The following is a 15,970-nucleotide window of genomic DNA, read 5'->3' as shown; positions in this document are numbered from 1 at the left end:
GTCCATACAGGTAATGGAAGCATACACAGTAATGAAAGAAGAAAATTTCTACTCCAAACCAACCTTTGATAGGTTGTACTTACTGCAGGATCTGATTCATTTACATGTATTTTAGATATATTTTTTTAAAAAAATAGGTACTTTAATATTATGCCATTTAAAAGTTTAAAATCTTTTAGCCACACTGGGTCAGCTTTGCTTATTAACAGTAAGAACCTGCCAGCCATGGATGTGCTTTTAAATGTTCTGTGCATGCTCCATGTTAATGTCCTCTGCCTAGACCTATGGATAATGTAACTAAACAGCTTTTCTGGGTTTTTTTAATAATTTGTTTTGGCAGCAACATCTAGCACTACAGAGGATTGAGATCATAGTAATCTGTATAAGCAAACTGCTGTGCTCACAAATACCACCTAGAAACAAAAAGGTCTCTGCCTCAGCAAGCTAAAAACTAACAGCGTATGTGTGAACTGCAGTTTGCTCTGACAGGTCTAAACCCAGAGGTCCAGCCTGATGTCTCCCATAGACACATTATTTAGGGAGGAAAACAGAAAAAAAAATAAGTGGAAAAGAGAAAAAAACCAAAACACTAGAGGAGTCACTCAGTTTGGTGATATCCTTTTCTTAAATACAAAGTGTAAGAAAATGCTTGGGCAAGACAAATTACCAAGATCTTGCCTTTAGAATGGTAGATTTATTAATCCTGTATAAGTCACAGCATAAAAGCTTTTGGTCATGATCAGTGAATTACTAAATGAAAGAAAATAAATATTCAAGTGTTATGGAGGTCTTTAACTGTCCTTTATCAGTCACTGAGCTAAGAGATTTATAAGTAGAACCTTGGCAATACTGAGCATTCTATCCATAGAGGATATACTTCATATGGATTAATATTTCCATGTACATTACAAAATAAATGTTTACATCTACACCCATCATTACTCATTAAAAGGAGGGATGCTCAGAAACACTTGTTACAGTTAAGTGTCATGAAGTAAAAGACAAGTCAGGGTTGTGTTTTTCATTCATTGTCCTAGGAAAAAAGTCCCAGAGAATTTCAAGTCTTTTCACACCCACTCTCCAGTGTTTTCAGACTGTTGGATGTAATTGTAATCTCATACACTAGAGATACTTTATACCCAAATATATGTTGCTTAATCCAAATTACTGGATTTAATCCCCATGTATGATGACAAGAAGAGTCATTGCAGAGGTCAAAGAAGGATAAATTGCCTTTCATCACTGGGGTTAATTAAAACAATGTTCTTGCCAGTACATCAGCCTAGAGAGACCAAATACATGTGCATATTATTGTCATCCTGACAGACTAATTGTTTCTGTTTGCAGCATGGAAAAACATCAAGCTTCTACTGAAATCACACTATACCAAACTTCCATTTGAGATTTTATCTGTCATTACAGGAGGCTGGTTACATACCGTTTTTTCTTGCACCAATAGCAGAAATTATTACTGGAACTGAGCAGTGACTTAGTGCTTTTTTTACTGTTGGCACATAGTTGTCCTTTAGTTCTTGAAATGAAGTCTTGTCATTGACAGAGTATTTAATCACAATAATATCAGCTCCTCCAATGAGCCTGCAGGAAGTGTACCAGTCACTGTCAAATATATCCTAAAAAGAAAAAAAAAAAAAAACTAATCAAGAATTTACTGTCTATAAAGAAAAAGATAAAATATTCTATATTCTTAATGCAAAACTTTACATAAGTGTTTTTGTTTGCTTAGATCTTATTTGAAAACATGCAACAATGAGCAGACTTCCTGCTTTGTAATTTCCTTGTTTGGAGAGCAGTTGTTTGTTGTAATAAATCATAAATATTTTCCATGAATTCAGGGATTCTTCCAGAAGAATTAAAAATAGGATTTATCAGGGAATATTCTTTTCAGGAAGAAACTTTGCTGATTTAATTACTTAACTTTAAAATAGTTTCCTTTAGAAAATAAAAGCACCTTCAGTGGTAGAGGTTTTCAGCAATTCATACAAAAACATTATTAATCACACCATTTTAGGGAAATGGTTACACAAAACTGTCCTATGTATCTATGAACTTTTAAATACAAACTTAATAATTCAGTGTGATTTTTATCTGCCTCACAAGAGCTTCCACATAACTTTACCAGGTTATAATATCTTCAGGATAAGGACTTGAATCGCATAGATAAACCTTCTTTTTCAACTTCACATTCAAATTTTCATTGCTCTGTGCTGAGGACTTAACCTTTAAAATTGTTTGATATTTTGTTAATTTACAGCTGTGCTGTATCCACATGCAGTATACAGTTATTACTTGTGTATTTTTCATTGAACTGTATTTCTGCACAATTTCTGTTTTGCCTGGAGGTATCTCATAAATACCAGGGGAAACCTTGGCTTTGAATGTATGCTGAATTGAAAACTTGAGAAAAGTCTGGAACTGGTCCAGAGAACTGGAAAAAAGCTCTGATAACCCTAACTACTATCACCTCTGTCCTGGTTTAGGGCAAATTTGGGAGAGAACCAACAAATGGGGTCCCTCCAGAAAGCAAATTCTAGTGGCCCCTCCCCCAGCTGGTTCAAGAAAAAGATTTCCTTGGAGAAAAGTGGAAAAAACCCGTTTATTTAACAAAAACTGAATAATATTAAACAATAAAACCTCTCTGTTTGATGAGATAGCAAATCCAGAAAAGTTCTTTTCATGTGGTGTAGCTCAGCTCGCTCATTCTCTTATCAGTCCCTCCGGCGCTGGAAAGTGCCAAGGCCCAGGCCCCAGTGGGCCACAGGTGTGAGCTCCAGGGATTTGTCTGGGTTTTCAGTCTGGAGCAGGTTTGAACAGATCCAAGAAAAAGGGAAAAAAACAGTCCAGGGAACTTCTCTGCCTCAGCTAGCTAAAAACTAACAGCAAAGGAGAGCTCTGTCCCGCTGTCTGTACATGCTGCAGACAACACAGTCCACGAGTAGGATGTGGGGGAGTGAGGGCTCTTTCTGAACACAAACTGTGGCTTCTTCTTCACCCTCTTCACTCTCAGAGCCAGTCTTAGAGGTGCAGAACTTAATGTGTAACATAAACAAGGTGACTGGAGATACAAGCATCATAAAATCACCCCAGGACAATCTCTTAGAATAGAGACTTTTTTAGCCCTTTATGTACTTAAAAGGGACTTATAAGAAAGATGGGAACAAACTCTTTGGCAGGGCTTGTTGTAATAGGACAAGGGACAATGGTTTCAAATAAAAGAGGGTAGATTTAGGCTGGATATAAGGCAGACAATTTTTACACAGAGAACGGTGAGGCCCTGGCACAGTTTGCCCTAAGCTGAGGGTGACCCATCCCTGGAAGTGTTTAGGGCCAAGTTGGATGAGACTCTGATCAATCTGGTCTAGTGGAAGGTGTTTCTGCCATGGCAGGAAAGAAAAAACAATTCTCAAGCACATGTTTGAGCAACCCCCCCATGGCAGGGGAATTGGAATGAGATGATCTCCAAGGTTCCTTCCAATCCAAATCATTCAGGGGTTCTGTGATTCTATGGCAGCCCTGCACAGCATGATGCAAAACTAGAAGAACTTGGGATCCTGAGGGAAAAAAAGGGAAATTAGCAGTAATGAAATAAAGACAATGTGAAAACAGGAATAAATGAGCACAGCAGAAGTGACAAACAGGCAGAACTCAAAGTTTGGGCTGGGAGGGATGAAAGTGAGTTTGGAAGAGCAAGTCTCAGAAATAAGAATATCACAAATGGGAGTCAAGTACATAAAAAATTAGTAATATCAACAAGTGGTGTGGTTACATTGTAAACATAACTATTTTTGATCACTTCAAAAGGGTTATTGTTTCAAATCTGGTCTGCAATGCTCTTAACTACAAGAAGTAGCATGACCTTGATGGAAGTCAAAATCAGCAAGTATTTGCCTAAACTGTCAGTGCACATCATTCCCAATATAGGTCTTGACCTTACAAAGAAATAAGTCAGGAAATAAATTATAGTAGGTGTTCCCATTGAACACTACTTTCTTCTGTAATAGAAGCTTTTGTTCTGCAATAAGTAAACCACAATGAACAATTTACCAGGAATAGCTCTTACGTGATTAACCATGTTGAGAAAAAGAGAGGAGGTCAAATGTACTGTTCTAGATATTTGTTTTTTTTTTTTGAAACAACTCACTTAGAGGCTATTCTAATCCCAAACTAAGGACAGTCTCAATTAGCACTTAATACAATCCTTTAGGGCCAATTAATAATATAACATTTACACCTAAATGCACATTTAGCACATCTAGCAGTAAGACTACCAGCTGCAGTGCTTCGAAACAGCCATCTAGATGGATATTTGGAGAACTTGATCACACAAGCAGGCAAAAATTGAGAATTTTCAAGGGACAGCTTTTGTACACTTTAGTTGATGAAGATCTCAGTGGAGAATTTTTAATAGAGGTATATTTAACACAACAAAAGTATAAAGGAAAAATATAATACAAGCCCAAAAATAACATGGAATATTTATCTGTTCTGTTCTGTTGGCAGACAGTACATCTGCTACTTTGCAATTTCTGCCCAGCTGACTGTCTTCAAGATCAACCCAGAATTGCACCTGCCCATCTCTACAAGACTGGAGACAATGGTGGTAACATAATCAAAGTGTAGAGCACAGGTGCACAGCTTTAAGCATGAACAATAAAAAATACTTATGGAAAATTCTTATGGAATTTAATAGCGTATTTGTATATTAATTTTGTGATATGTTTGTATATTGTTTTTCACTCACTCCAGTGTACAACAGAGCTAAATCTCATGTGCCAGGAAAATCCTCCAGAAGTGTCTTCGACAATGGGTTATTTGCACAAGACATCCCTGAGGCAGCATCTAGAGCCTCCTTCATTATTGCTTTTAGAGAACCTTTCATGCAAAAATGACAGAGGTAATTTCTTCAGATGATGAACAGCTGTTCAGATTCAGGAATAACCTTAATTTCAGGTTCCATCTATGAAATTTTTGAACAGCTACTCCTAATCATACTTGCTGCTCCATTTCACAAGTCAACGGTTGGTAAAGGGAAGAAGTATCTGCACAGCTAAGGTTATTTTAACATGACCTTATTAATTATACTTCTGATGATGTGTAGCTCAGGACATCTTCATTCTTTCCTTGTATGCCTTCATTCTAAGTGTCTCGTAACATATTCTTGCCATTAGTAAATTATACTTCTCAATAGTCAATATTGAAAATAAAGCTTTCAGAGGCATTGAAGATATGATTTTCCTAGAAAATCACATGACCCCACAAGACAACAATACTTGCTTTGTTAAAAATGATTTATGAATGCCTTTCTCAATGGCAGTGAAATTCTTCACACAAATGCTCTTGCAATGCCCATGCTCTTTCTGGAAGTTGCTCATAAGTGTCCCCATGTCCAACCAGCCCAGCCCTGGATCTGAGGCAGCAATGCCAGCCACTCTTTGTGGGGAAGAGGGTGCCAGGACATCCTGTAGGAATGTTGCCCTGGGATTTCCCCAAAATCCAAGAGCACTGCATTTGGAATATTGGAGAGTTATCCCTCTCTATGATCCATTTACAGACCTGGTCTCCACTACCAAAACCTTCTTCAAGCTGATGTTCTCTACACCACATACCAGAGCCTTCCCTGCTTTTTTTTTTGAGATTCCTCTGCAATTTCTTATCAGGTCTGCAGCAAATTTTATGGGTGTACTCTGCATAATTTACTAGTCCCCTGAACTTACTCAGGTAAGTAATCTGCAGTACAGATGGAAGGATCTCCTTTAGAAATCCCCCTAAACATCCCCCCCACAAAACAAAGAAAGGTCATATTGGCCTGTGCCATCCTCTCAGAACTTAATTTAATAGTATTTTTTACCAGGATATAATAATAACATATTTACAACATTTATTGTTGTAAATTTCCACTTCAGGCATTCCAGCTTAAAAACGAGAAGGGATGGCATAATGAAAAATGAAGTTACAAGCTGTCATTTTTTACTGAAACAGCAATATGTCTAGATTTCTAAAAATGGTAAATAAAATCTAAAGGTGGTTCAGATTCCTTTATCTTTAGACATGATAAGGGCTGGCCAGCCTTGGCAGCACAAGAGCACAAGAATTTTGATAAAGAGGAAAAAGCCAGAGAACTACACTATGGATAATACTGTTTGCATAAGAAAGCTTGAGGGACTACTCCTGTTTGTGCAGTAAATAACTAAGAAAAAATACAAAAAGACTCAGGGAATGAAATTGTTGTAAGGGAGAATTAGAAAAAAATCACAGAACAACTTCTCAAAATTGTAGTCAATATATTTAAGTTGCAGTTAATATATTTTTGTACTCGTGAGCCCCATGGAGGTCTGCAACTCTGTGCAAGGCTCTGAGCAGACACAGTGGAGCATTCATGCCTCTGCAAGTATCTAATCCTGCACAAGGCAATCTCCAAAACCCAGCTGCTCTATCTTTCCCTTTTGTAACATTTTTTTACTTGATGATATGAATAATTCTCTACAAAGTGAGCAGTTCTTATAAAAAAGGCGAGAGCAAAAAAAATGTTGGGATTTTGTTTCCCATGAGGAAAAGTAAACCCAAACAAACAAAAAAAAAGCCACAAAAAAACCCAAACAACCAAAACCAGGTGGCTCTTAGTAAAAGAATTTTAAAAAAGCAGCAAGACCCCTCAGGCCTGGAGAGAAACACTCTCACATCCTCAGGTTATTGCTCCAAGTAAGAGAGGGGAGAACAAGAGTTACTTCAAGTACGGAACACTTACAAAGGACTTTTTATTACTTTTTATTTTGCCATTTATTGTCCAGCACTGCAATGAAATGAATCAAAACATGAATTACAGCTTCTGTGCTATGCTTAATTCTGTACTTGAGGAAGATCCACTTGCCATTAGATATTAAAAATTCTGCCTGCATTTTTTCTGCAGAAGCATGAAAAAATTCTGAGTGAAGTGGAATTGCAAAATACATGCAAGTCAAAAAAATGGCATCTCAGACTGTCAAATCCAACACAGAGTTTAATTAAAGCAGTCTTTTCCAAAGCAAATCTTAAAATTCATCTTGCAAATTATTCTTTATGAGTTACTAGCTCCACACAGAATTTTACCCCTCCAAAATTAGAAAAACTGACACATTCTTATTCAATATGCCTTATTATAGAGCAGCTTAAGGATGCATTAGAAACTGATCAGCTATAAAAATCACAATATTCAGGAGAGGTGTTAGCACATGTGTATTTTCCCTAATTCTTTATGCCTTCTCTTATCCTAGGTTTGCATTTTTTGAGAAAATATTTAGAAGCCACATGATTTATAAGGATGTGGGTGTATTGTGCATGTCCCCTGCATACAGCACACAACTCTGCCCAAGCAGTGCCACACACAGCAAGCCACAGTGGTACACCCAGACAGTGGCACACAAATAGCAACCTGTCCTTGGAAACTCTGACATTTTTTTCCCAGATCTTGAAAAGTGTAGTGTTCCACTATGTCTCTAAAGCCTTCTGATTTTGCGTGAATTATAAGGGGACCCAAAATCAGCATTTCCATCTTGCACCCTGCAACTGCCAGGGGAAGGATAGCTCCTCACAAATTGCAAGTTTGCACATTGGCAAACATGAATTCATTTTTGTTGACCTGCTGACCCTCCTGCAGACTCAAAAGGCTGAGCAGTGTCCTGGGCTGACAGACAGGTGCAGCAGCAGACTGAAACTCAGGAAAATTAAACTGCACAATCTGCCATGCAAAAGGATCCCTCCACTCACTGTGGAGCTCTATTTATTCAACACTGCTTTTGCAATCAGATTGCTGTGGACGACAAAGAGCAGCTGGGCACCCTTGAATTTTGAGACTCACGATTATCGGTGTACTCAGTTGCCATGTTCATGTTCAGGACTGTCTTGCCTTAATCATATGGGTTTCATCTAGATGAGGTACAAATCCCACGTAAAACACAAATATGCCTTGGGCTCAGATGGTAGAGGCTGAAATACTGCAAGGCTCACCATACCATAACCTCTGTGTGGTAACATGAGACAGGGATCCTTTTCCATGCAGAATATAACTTGAGGCAACATCTGTCAACATTTTGAATTGTTCTGTGCTGTTTCTGCAGGCTAGCAGAGGCACAGCCATAAATGAGCCACTGTGACATAGTAAACCTCAAGCACCCAGACTGTGGAAAATAGTCCTGTCCTACCTTACCCTAGCAAGGACACTGCTTTATGCATGACAAATAACCTCCTGCAGAGTCCAGTCCTGCTAACTGTAATGTCTTCTATGAAGAAAAAAATGCTAATTTGTCTTCAACATTCTTAGTAATGTATCTCCTGCTTCCTTTAACTGATGGAGGGAAAAAAACTTGAGGCTTCAGAAATGCAATGGCTCAGACTAGCTTTTGAATGGCAGAAATTATAAGGTCTCCAGAACTGAACAACTTTGTTTTGCAGAAGGCTAAATACAACTACAGCAACATAAAACCACATCAACTCTGTCTCAAATTCATGTCCTTCATTCCCCTTCTCCAGCTACCCTCACTAGCCTTCCCACATCTCCTACCATTCTCCATCCCTCTGAAACAGCCTTTGGAGTCCCACAGACTTCATTTATATTCAGGAGATTTTACTCTTTGCTGCACTTCTGTGACTCCAGTAAGCTGCACGTGCAGGTCACATGCAGCTTCACAGACTAGAAACAGGATCCCCCAGTCCATCTGAACTGGTGTCTGTAAGCGCAACTGGCAAAAAGAAATAAAGAACAGAAGGACGGCTAAACTGGATTGTTTAGTTTTAAGATTGTCATCTTCTGGTCACTTACTTCATGGAGCTGTTTTGGTTCCTGCAGATTCTCCAAAAAGTTTCCCTTACAGGAGTACAAAAATCACCAAAAATAATAGAATTGTGGAGCTGACACTGATTATTGTTTTAATTTCTAAAAGCTAGTAAGTTGAGGGTTCTTTTTAAAACTAGTAAGTAGTCATTAATGTTTTAATTTAGATTATCAGTATAATTTCTTGCATAATCATTGATCTGCTCACACTCAAAAGTAAGTTTTCTCACTTACTAACAAAAGTGCTGACAACTTGCAACAGTGCCAAAATTTTTGTTATTTACATCAGATAAAGATAATAATGTTAAGATGTGATTTTTCTTTCTAGAAGGAGTAAAAATACTCCCTACATTGTATTTTGCAAGTTATCAGATCTTTTAATCTGTCATTTTTCACAGCTGGAAAACTTACTGCCTTTTTTTTTTTACAGAAAAATAAAATTTCGTTTTATAGTTGACACTTATTTGGAGACAGAGCTTATGATGCAGTGTCACAAAGAAGGCATTCTTGTCTACCTCTGGATTATCTTTCACAAAATTTCCACTAAGCAACGCAGTTGAAATTAACATCTTCTTACAGGGGAGGCCAGCAGGGGCTTGTTTATACGAACCTTTTTGTAGCACCTTTGAGACTTCCCAGCATTTGCCTGGTTACATTTTATAAGTTTTTACTATATTCAAAAATAGAACTACTAATAAAATCCCACAACAATGAAAACCTTTTAAAATTAAGATATGTTTTCATTTTACTAGAACAGCTCACACTGTTAAGTGCTGTTAAAAAGACTGAGATGGATCTCTTACCCAGACAGCACAGTCGTATACCACCAGTCTGACATTTCCAAATACGCAAGCTTGATACTCAGCAAAAACTGGGTTCCCAACTTGACTGGCAGAGAAGCTGCTGTCGATCTGAGAAATGAGAGCACTTCTCCCGAGATAGCTCCAGATCAGGCTGGGCTGCTGACTGTCCTCAGAAAAACCATCTCTTTCATTGCCAAAAGCTACAATATTAACCGACCTAAAAGAAAAATAATAAAGATGAAGTTGTGTTAACAAAAATGAAGGGCGTGAATAAAGGGAAAGAAAATAAAATCCCCTTAAATCAAAACTAAAATATTAATCTTTCTGAATCCTCTTCCCTCCCTAGATTTTAACACCCTCCTGTAATCAACAGCAGAACACATACATGATCTCAAATCCAACAGCAGGGTGGGAGCAAAGCGGAAAAGAAACCTCGAAAGGTTGCTTGCATTGTAAATCCCCAGCGGATTTGGCTTGTTATTCCACGCTCAGCCTCGCTGCGGTGACCTCGGGGACTCTTGCCGCATTCCTTTGGCTGTGGCCAGGCTGGATAACTTCGTGTTGGCTGTTCCAGACGATGGACTGCAGCCGCACGCCAGAGTTGCCGCAGCAGAAGCAGCCGCAGTTGCAATAACAGCAGCAGCGGCAGCGGCAGGATCAGGATCTGCAGCAGCATCAGGATCGGCAGCAGCAGGATGAGGAGCAGCAGCCAGCAGGACAAGCAGCAATGGCAGCAGCCCGGCGTTGTTCCCCCGCTGTCGGTGAAGGCCAAGCAGCATCCGGCCGGGCGGTCACGGCCATCGCATCCTGACGTCAGAGAGCACAGCGGACGCGATGGGCAGAGCGAGGGGACGTTCCGAGAGCAGCCAGGTGAGCAGGGGCAGGGAAAGGCACTGCAGCACAGCCGTGTCCTACTCCGCACGGCTTCTGCTGCCGCCCCGCAGAAACAGGACCAACATTCCCACCCTAGGGGACGGTGCCACCACTTGTCTGCTCGAGGGGGGGAACCTGGGACTGCCACAGCCAAAGGAGAGAGCAGTGTAAACATCCTCGTTTAAAGTATTTAATTTTTAAAAATAACTATTTAAATAATAGCCATCTTTTCAATATTAGGCTGATAATTTCTTAAATGCCATGTAGGCTTTTTAGCTTTCATGTCATGTTTAAAGCACAATTTTCCAAAAGGATGCTCTCGCATTACATTAAAATAAACACAAATCACAGAATAATTTAGGTTGAAAGGGACCTGTGAACATCACCTGTTGTAATCCTCTCTCGAGGGGACCCCTCTGTCCCACCCCCTGTGGTGAGAGCCCCGCGCCTCACGAGACACAGGCGGCGGAGGGGGTCTTGGAGTGGATACAACACGGACTCAAAGTATCTAGACACAGGAGGCCCAAACTTGCACGGCATAATCCTGGGTTTATTGTATGTCATCCAACCGGGGCAAGAAAGAGACCGAAATGCCTTGGGTCTTACCTCTTATACTAGGGGGCGGGGGTGATCGGGGGACACAGGGAAGTCACAGCCAATGGGATGGGGGGAAGGGAAAAGGTTCTCAGGTAGGAACTAACATTACACAAACCAGAGGTGAGTTTTACCCTTGGGAGATACCAAGATTTTTAGATGGCACTACAACACCTCACCCTTTTCTGTTATACAAAAATGAGAAAGAAAGAAAGCTCTAGCTCATTTTGTCTTTTACCGTGAGCTTGCCCACCACTCACGATTGGTGGGCCGATTAGGTTTGTTTCCATCAGCTAGTTCCATGTGGTTAGCTTCTGAGGTAGTAAAAATTACACTACTAAGGGCCTTTAAAATTAAACAACGGACAATTCCAAATGCTAACACAATCAAAAACAAAACAACAAAAAACAAGATTGTTTTGATTATTGAAGTCCACCATCCTGTGAGTCCCCAGCCTTTGAACAGCTTACTAAACCAGTCCTCAGCTTCTTGTTTCACTTGTCCAATCAAGTTTTTCATCTCTTGGAGGACTCCATGGACGTTGGGAGCTTTCGAGGTCAAGTTCAAACAGCAAAGTCCTTCAAACTCCTGGTATTCATGTCCAAGCAAAAGAAAATCTATAGCCACCCTGCTCTGGAGGGTAGCTTGTCTGGTAATTTCTTCATCTTCGAGGAGGGAGCTGAGGGCAGTGGATGTTAAGTTGGCCTGTTTCACTGCCCAGCATTCTAACTGTCCCAATTCACCTAATGCCTGGGCAGCTGCAATGCATGGAAGAAATATGGATACAGCAATTCTTTTTGATTTTGCCCAATGAAAAATGTCAGAGTCACAATTTGGATCTAAAATGTCAGTGTTCTTTTTGTAAATTTTGTGGGTTGAATTTTCTTTTCGAATCCATTTTTTAATTTGGGTTTGGTTAGGTGCCAACAGGGACAGCCTCACAAAGGTACACGGTCCTCCTCGAAGGCAAGATGGGATCCCTGCCCTCGCTCTATCTCCGCAAATCAGAAATATGCTTTTAGGGAGGGTTCTTGGATGTGAACAGAGAGGATCATCTGCTGTGACGTGATTCCGCACACTACACCATTGCCTTGCCTTAAATTTGTTTCGATACTGTACTACGTGGTGATACAATTTAGGGTCTGTCAGTGTGTTATACATAAGGTGGATACAAAAGGGTTCAGGAGCAGAACCTAATAGCTCTAATTCTTGGGGTTCTTTTTCTGCTCTGGGCAATTTTGGTAGCCACTCTTCTACAGGGTTTTTAACTGTTACCATTCTCTGCTTACAGTTTTCGAGTGGCTGGGTGCTATGTGTTTTGGGATCTGTATTAAACTTGGGATCACTAAAATAGATGCACTACAACAATCACCTAGTCCAACCTCCAATGCAGGGTCACCTACAGAAGTTACACCAAATATATACCAAATATACCAAATCCATTCTAAAAATACCATTTGCTGATACATACCACTGTATACACTAAAATTAAAAAAACCCAAAAAAACAAAAAAAAACCAGAATAAAAATATTTTAGACATACTAGATGATACACAATACTCTGTTATGTGAACACATGCTGCTGTTAATCCCACAGACAAGAATTCATTTAAAACAGGACTTGATACGATTATCAACAGAATAATGAATGGAGCTTTGCTTGCAACAATCCATAGTTTGTGAAAAGTACTATTCCACTATTTGCAAACACAGGAGATGACATTTGATGTCACTACTGAAGTTTGATACCCATACAGTGCTGAATGGCAAGTCCATTTTAATAAAACCTAAGTACTATTACCTGATAATGAATGCTAATAATTATTTTTATTATAAATTCTACAGGGACTACTGAAAAAGGAAAAACCCAAAGAACAAAACAGCAGATAATTTACCAACCTGTTTGTTTTCACACATTTTATCCCATTCTAGCTTCTGCTTTTCAATCTAGTTTTTCTCTAGAAAACGAAAAGACAAATTACAAGTGGAGGTTGTTGTTTTGTTTCCTCCTGCAAAAAAAAAATAGTGAGAATACATGTTTCAGGTAAGCTTTAAAACGTATCACAGGAAACCACTGGTTGTTCTCCAGATGATCCTCTGACTGTGATGTATCACCCTCTACATCCAAAGCCTCAGTGGTGTCTAAACACTGGGTATATGATGTTGTGAGTCAACAAAGCACTCAAAAATTTGCAACCATGACTATTCATGCAGTTTTTAAAGGTCACTGAAGAGCCTTTGGAATTCTTAAATTTCCACTTGTAGCAACCTACCCACTGAAAATGAGGAAACCTGTGGGAGAAAAGTTCTTTACATCACTAAGGAGCCTGATCTGGTATAGCTAAATGCATAAATAGCTAAATACATAAATAAATGTGGACATGCACATACAGACACAAATACGAATACACAGATTTATATAAGCATATGTTTAAAATACGTGCATGCATATTATAAATACAACACACACATGCAGATATGGACACACATATAGATGTAACACCAAGAAAAAACAGACAAATAAATAAGGCAGTAATAAGGCAGGAATGATCAATTTACCCAAACTCTAATTAACATAGCTTATTCATTGTTGCAGACCTAGTCTTGCCCAGGGGTGCCAAGGGTAGAAGTACCAACTGAGATGGAGGGTGACAGAGAACACTCGTTTTCCTCTCACTTCTTCCTTCAACCACCTAGGGAACTACTTGGGACTGACGGAAGTATCAGCTTTGGTAAAGTGTGCAGATGGTGGATGGAAGGTTCATCTTAGCTGATGAAAAGCACTTAAAGATTACATACTAAAATACAATGAACTGTTTTAGTAACTTTTCCAGCAATCAGAAGACTGAAAACAATATTTTAAAAGCAAGCATTAAAATTGGATGAGAATGCCATCTGTTCTCATGTCAAAGTAGTTCCATAACCCCATTTTTACTTGCATTGCTCAGGGATTGTGCAATGCATTTCAAATAAACAGACAAACAAAACAGGAAAGGAAAGTAGTTCACTTTGGCAGGATAAACAGACAAACAAAACAGGAAAGGAAAGTAGTTCACTTTGGCAGGATAATACATACTACAAATAGGGAAATTGTTTGGCACCCCTACTATAGATGCATTCTGCAAGTTAAATGGGCACTGCAAGGGAAAGCTGTCAAAGATTGTTTAACTGAGAGGATTACAGAGGATTGCTTGACTGTTCTCTGGAAATCGGAAAGTTGAATAACCTGTGATCAGCAAACCTTTCAGCCAGCAGGCATTTGCCATTGCTGATGACAAACAACGACTAAACTGCAGAAAAGGGAGTCTTTGTCAGGGTCCAGGAAGCAATCACACATTTGGTTCTGTGTAGCTTGTGGTGGAACATTGTTTTTTATTTTCAAACCATTTCCATTGTAGCTTTTGTGAAAAACAAGATTCACTTAATAGATTATAAAAAGTTTAATATAAACAAAAAGACAATTAGGAGACAAAGGAAATAAAGCAAAGGGTTAAAACGGCCAGGTGCCCTGGCACCTTGCCAGGAACACATCTGGTATCTTGGGAACATCCTTTTTATCCCCTCCTGCTGTGAGGGAGGGTTTAATGCATATTCAAACTTTTTCAAGAAGTATTTAGCATGTCCCCTCCCTGGTTCCGCCTATTTAGAACATGATCTGTATGGTTTTTATTTTTGTTGATCATCATTATTTTTGCTGATCATCATTTTTGCTGATCATCATTATTTTTAAGTTTGGTTTCCTTTCTTCTGCAAATGGTCAGTGTTGATAACAGTCCAGGCTTCTCATCCTTCTTCTGAGGGCAGCTGGGCTTCATATCGTTCCCCTGTTGCCAACGGCCTGGTCCTGGCTGCTGATAACAGCTTGGTCTCTATTTCCTGCTGCTGATAACAGCCTGGTCTCCACTGTCTTTCCGCTGAAAACAGCTTGCTCCTCCCATTGTCTTGCCTGTTGGAGTTGTCTTGCCTTGTACTACGAAATTCCTTTAAGCTTAAAACTTGTTAGCAAGAGGAAAAGTACATACATAGCCCAAAAGGATTTAACATATAATATTCATCTTAATACTTGCGAAAGCCAATATCACAACACAGATTTATAACACTTTCCAGTGTGTACCTCAGATAAAGCATGGAAAACAAATGCAAAGTCATTAATAACAAGGGGGAATTATATTTCCCAGTGCAAGGAGATAAGTGCAGGCAAATCAAGGAGGAGGATTTTTCCCTTGTGGAAGCTGTAGCCTTACATGCATTGATCCATGCAGAATTATTCAGCCTATATTTTCAGGACAGTGAGGAGATTTAATGTACTTGAAATCAAAGTCGTTGCCAAACCTGCTCATTAGCTGAATCTGCACACTGCAGAAATCTACTGCTGCTGTTGCTGCTGCTGGTGTAGTCAGCTTCAGGTGCAAGAGAAAACATGTTCTTCTAGGAGAGGTAAATTTCCAGGTGTTTTGTTTTGTTGTTTTTTTTCCAAAGATAGAGTACATTTCCAAATAACAGTAATACACTTTACTGTATAGAGCTGTTTCCTCCTAATACTGCAAAAAAATATACTGTGATAGACTTGACTTTATTGGTGCTTGTCCAGACTAGACACAGCTGCTGCAGAATCTGCCAGCCAGGACACCCTACTAGGACAAAGCACCAGCAAATGAAAATGAAGCTTTCTGTTGTTGTAGCCATCTGCCACATGCCCACCAACAAAAGCCATCTGTGTGTGAGAAATGAATGGAGGGATAGTGTTCAGGACCAGTAGTATTTTTCAGCATAACCATGCCAAAAAATCATGTAATGTTTCTCAAACTTGGAAGGAATTTATTTTCAATTTCCACACACAAACCACAGAACCGTTTGAGTTGAAAGGATCTTAAGG

The 15,970-nt window shown here is 39.3% G+C and overlaps 1 protein-coding gene across 3 annotated transcripts in view; it reads right to left on the bottom strand.

The window, feature by feature from the left end:
* The window catches only part of RHOBTB3 (Rho related BTB domain containing 3), a 28,971-nt gene extending 18,435 nt beyond the window's left edge, over nucleotides 1–10,536 (bottom strand). For all 3 annotated transcript variants that reach the window (XM_014262507.2, XM_088054521.1, XM_088054522.1), the window contains exons 1-3: nucleotides 10,013–10,536; nucleotides 9,628–9,844; nucleotides 1,439–1,631 (exon numbers count right to left, since the gene is read on the bottom strand). In XM_014262507.2, the coding sequence (XP_014117982.1) occupies nucleotides 1,439–1,631; nucleotides 9,628–9,844; nucleotides 10,013–10,014 (412 nt within the window). In that variant the 5' untranslated portion in view covers nucleotides 10,015–10,536. The remainder of the gene's footprint in view (nucleotides 1–1,438; nucleotides 1,632–9,627; nucleotides 9,845–10,012) is intronic.
* Nucleotides 10,537–15,970: the final 5,434 nt, after the last annotated feature.

This window comes from Pseudopodoces humilis, chromosome 4 (assembly GCF_049639895.1).
Source record: "Pseudopodoces humilis isolate 2021_Gansu_Grassland_sample_001 chromosome 4, ASM4963989v1, whole genome shotgun sequence".
Lineage (NCBI taxonomy): Eukaryota > Metazoa > Chordata > Aves > Passeriformes > Paridae > Pseudopodoces > Pseudopodoces humilis.
This window is presented reverse-complemented; position numbering and strand designations above follow the sequence as displayed.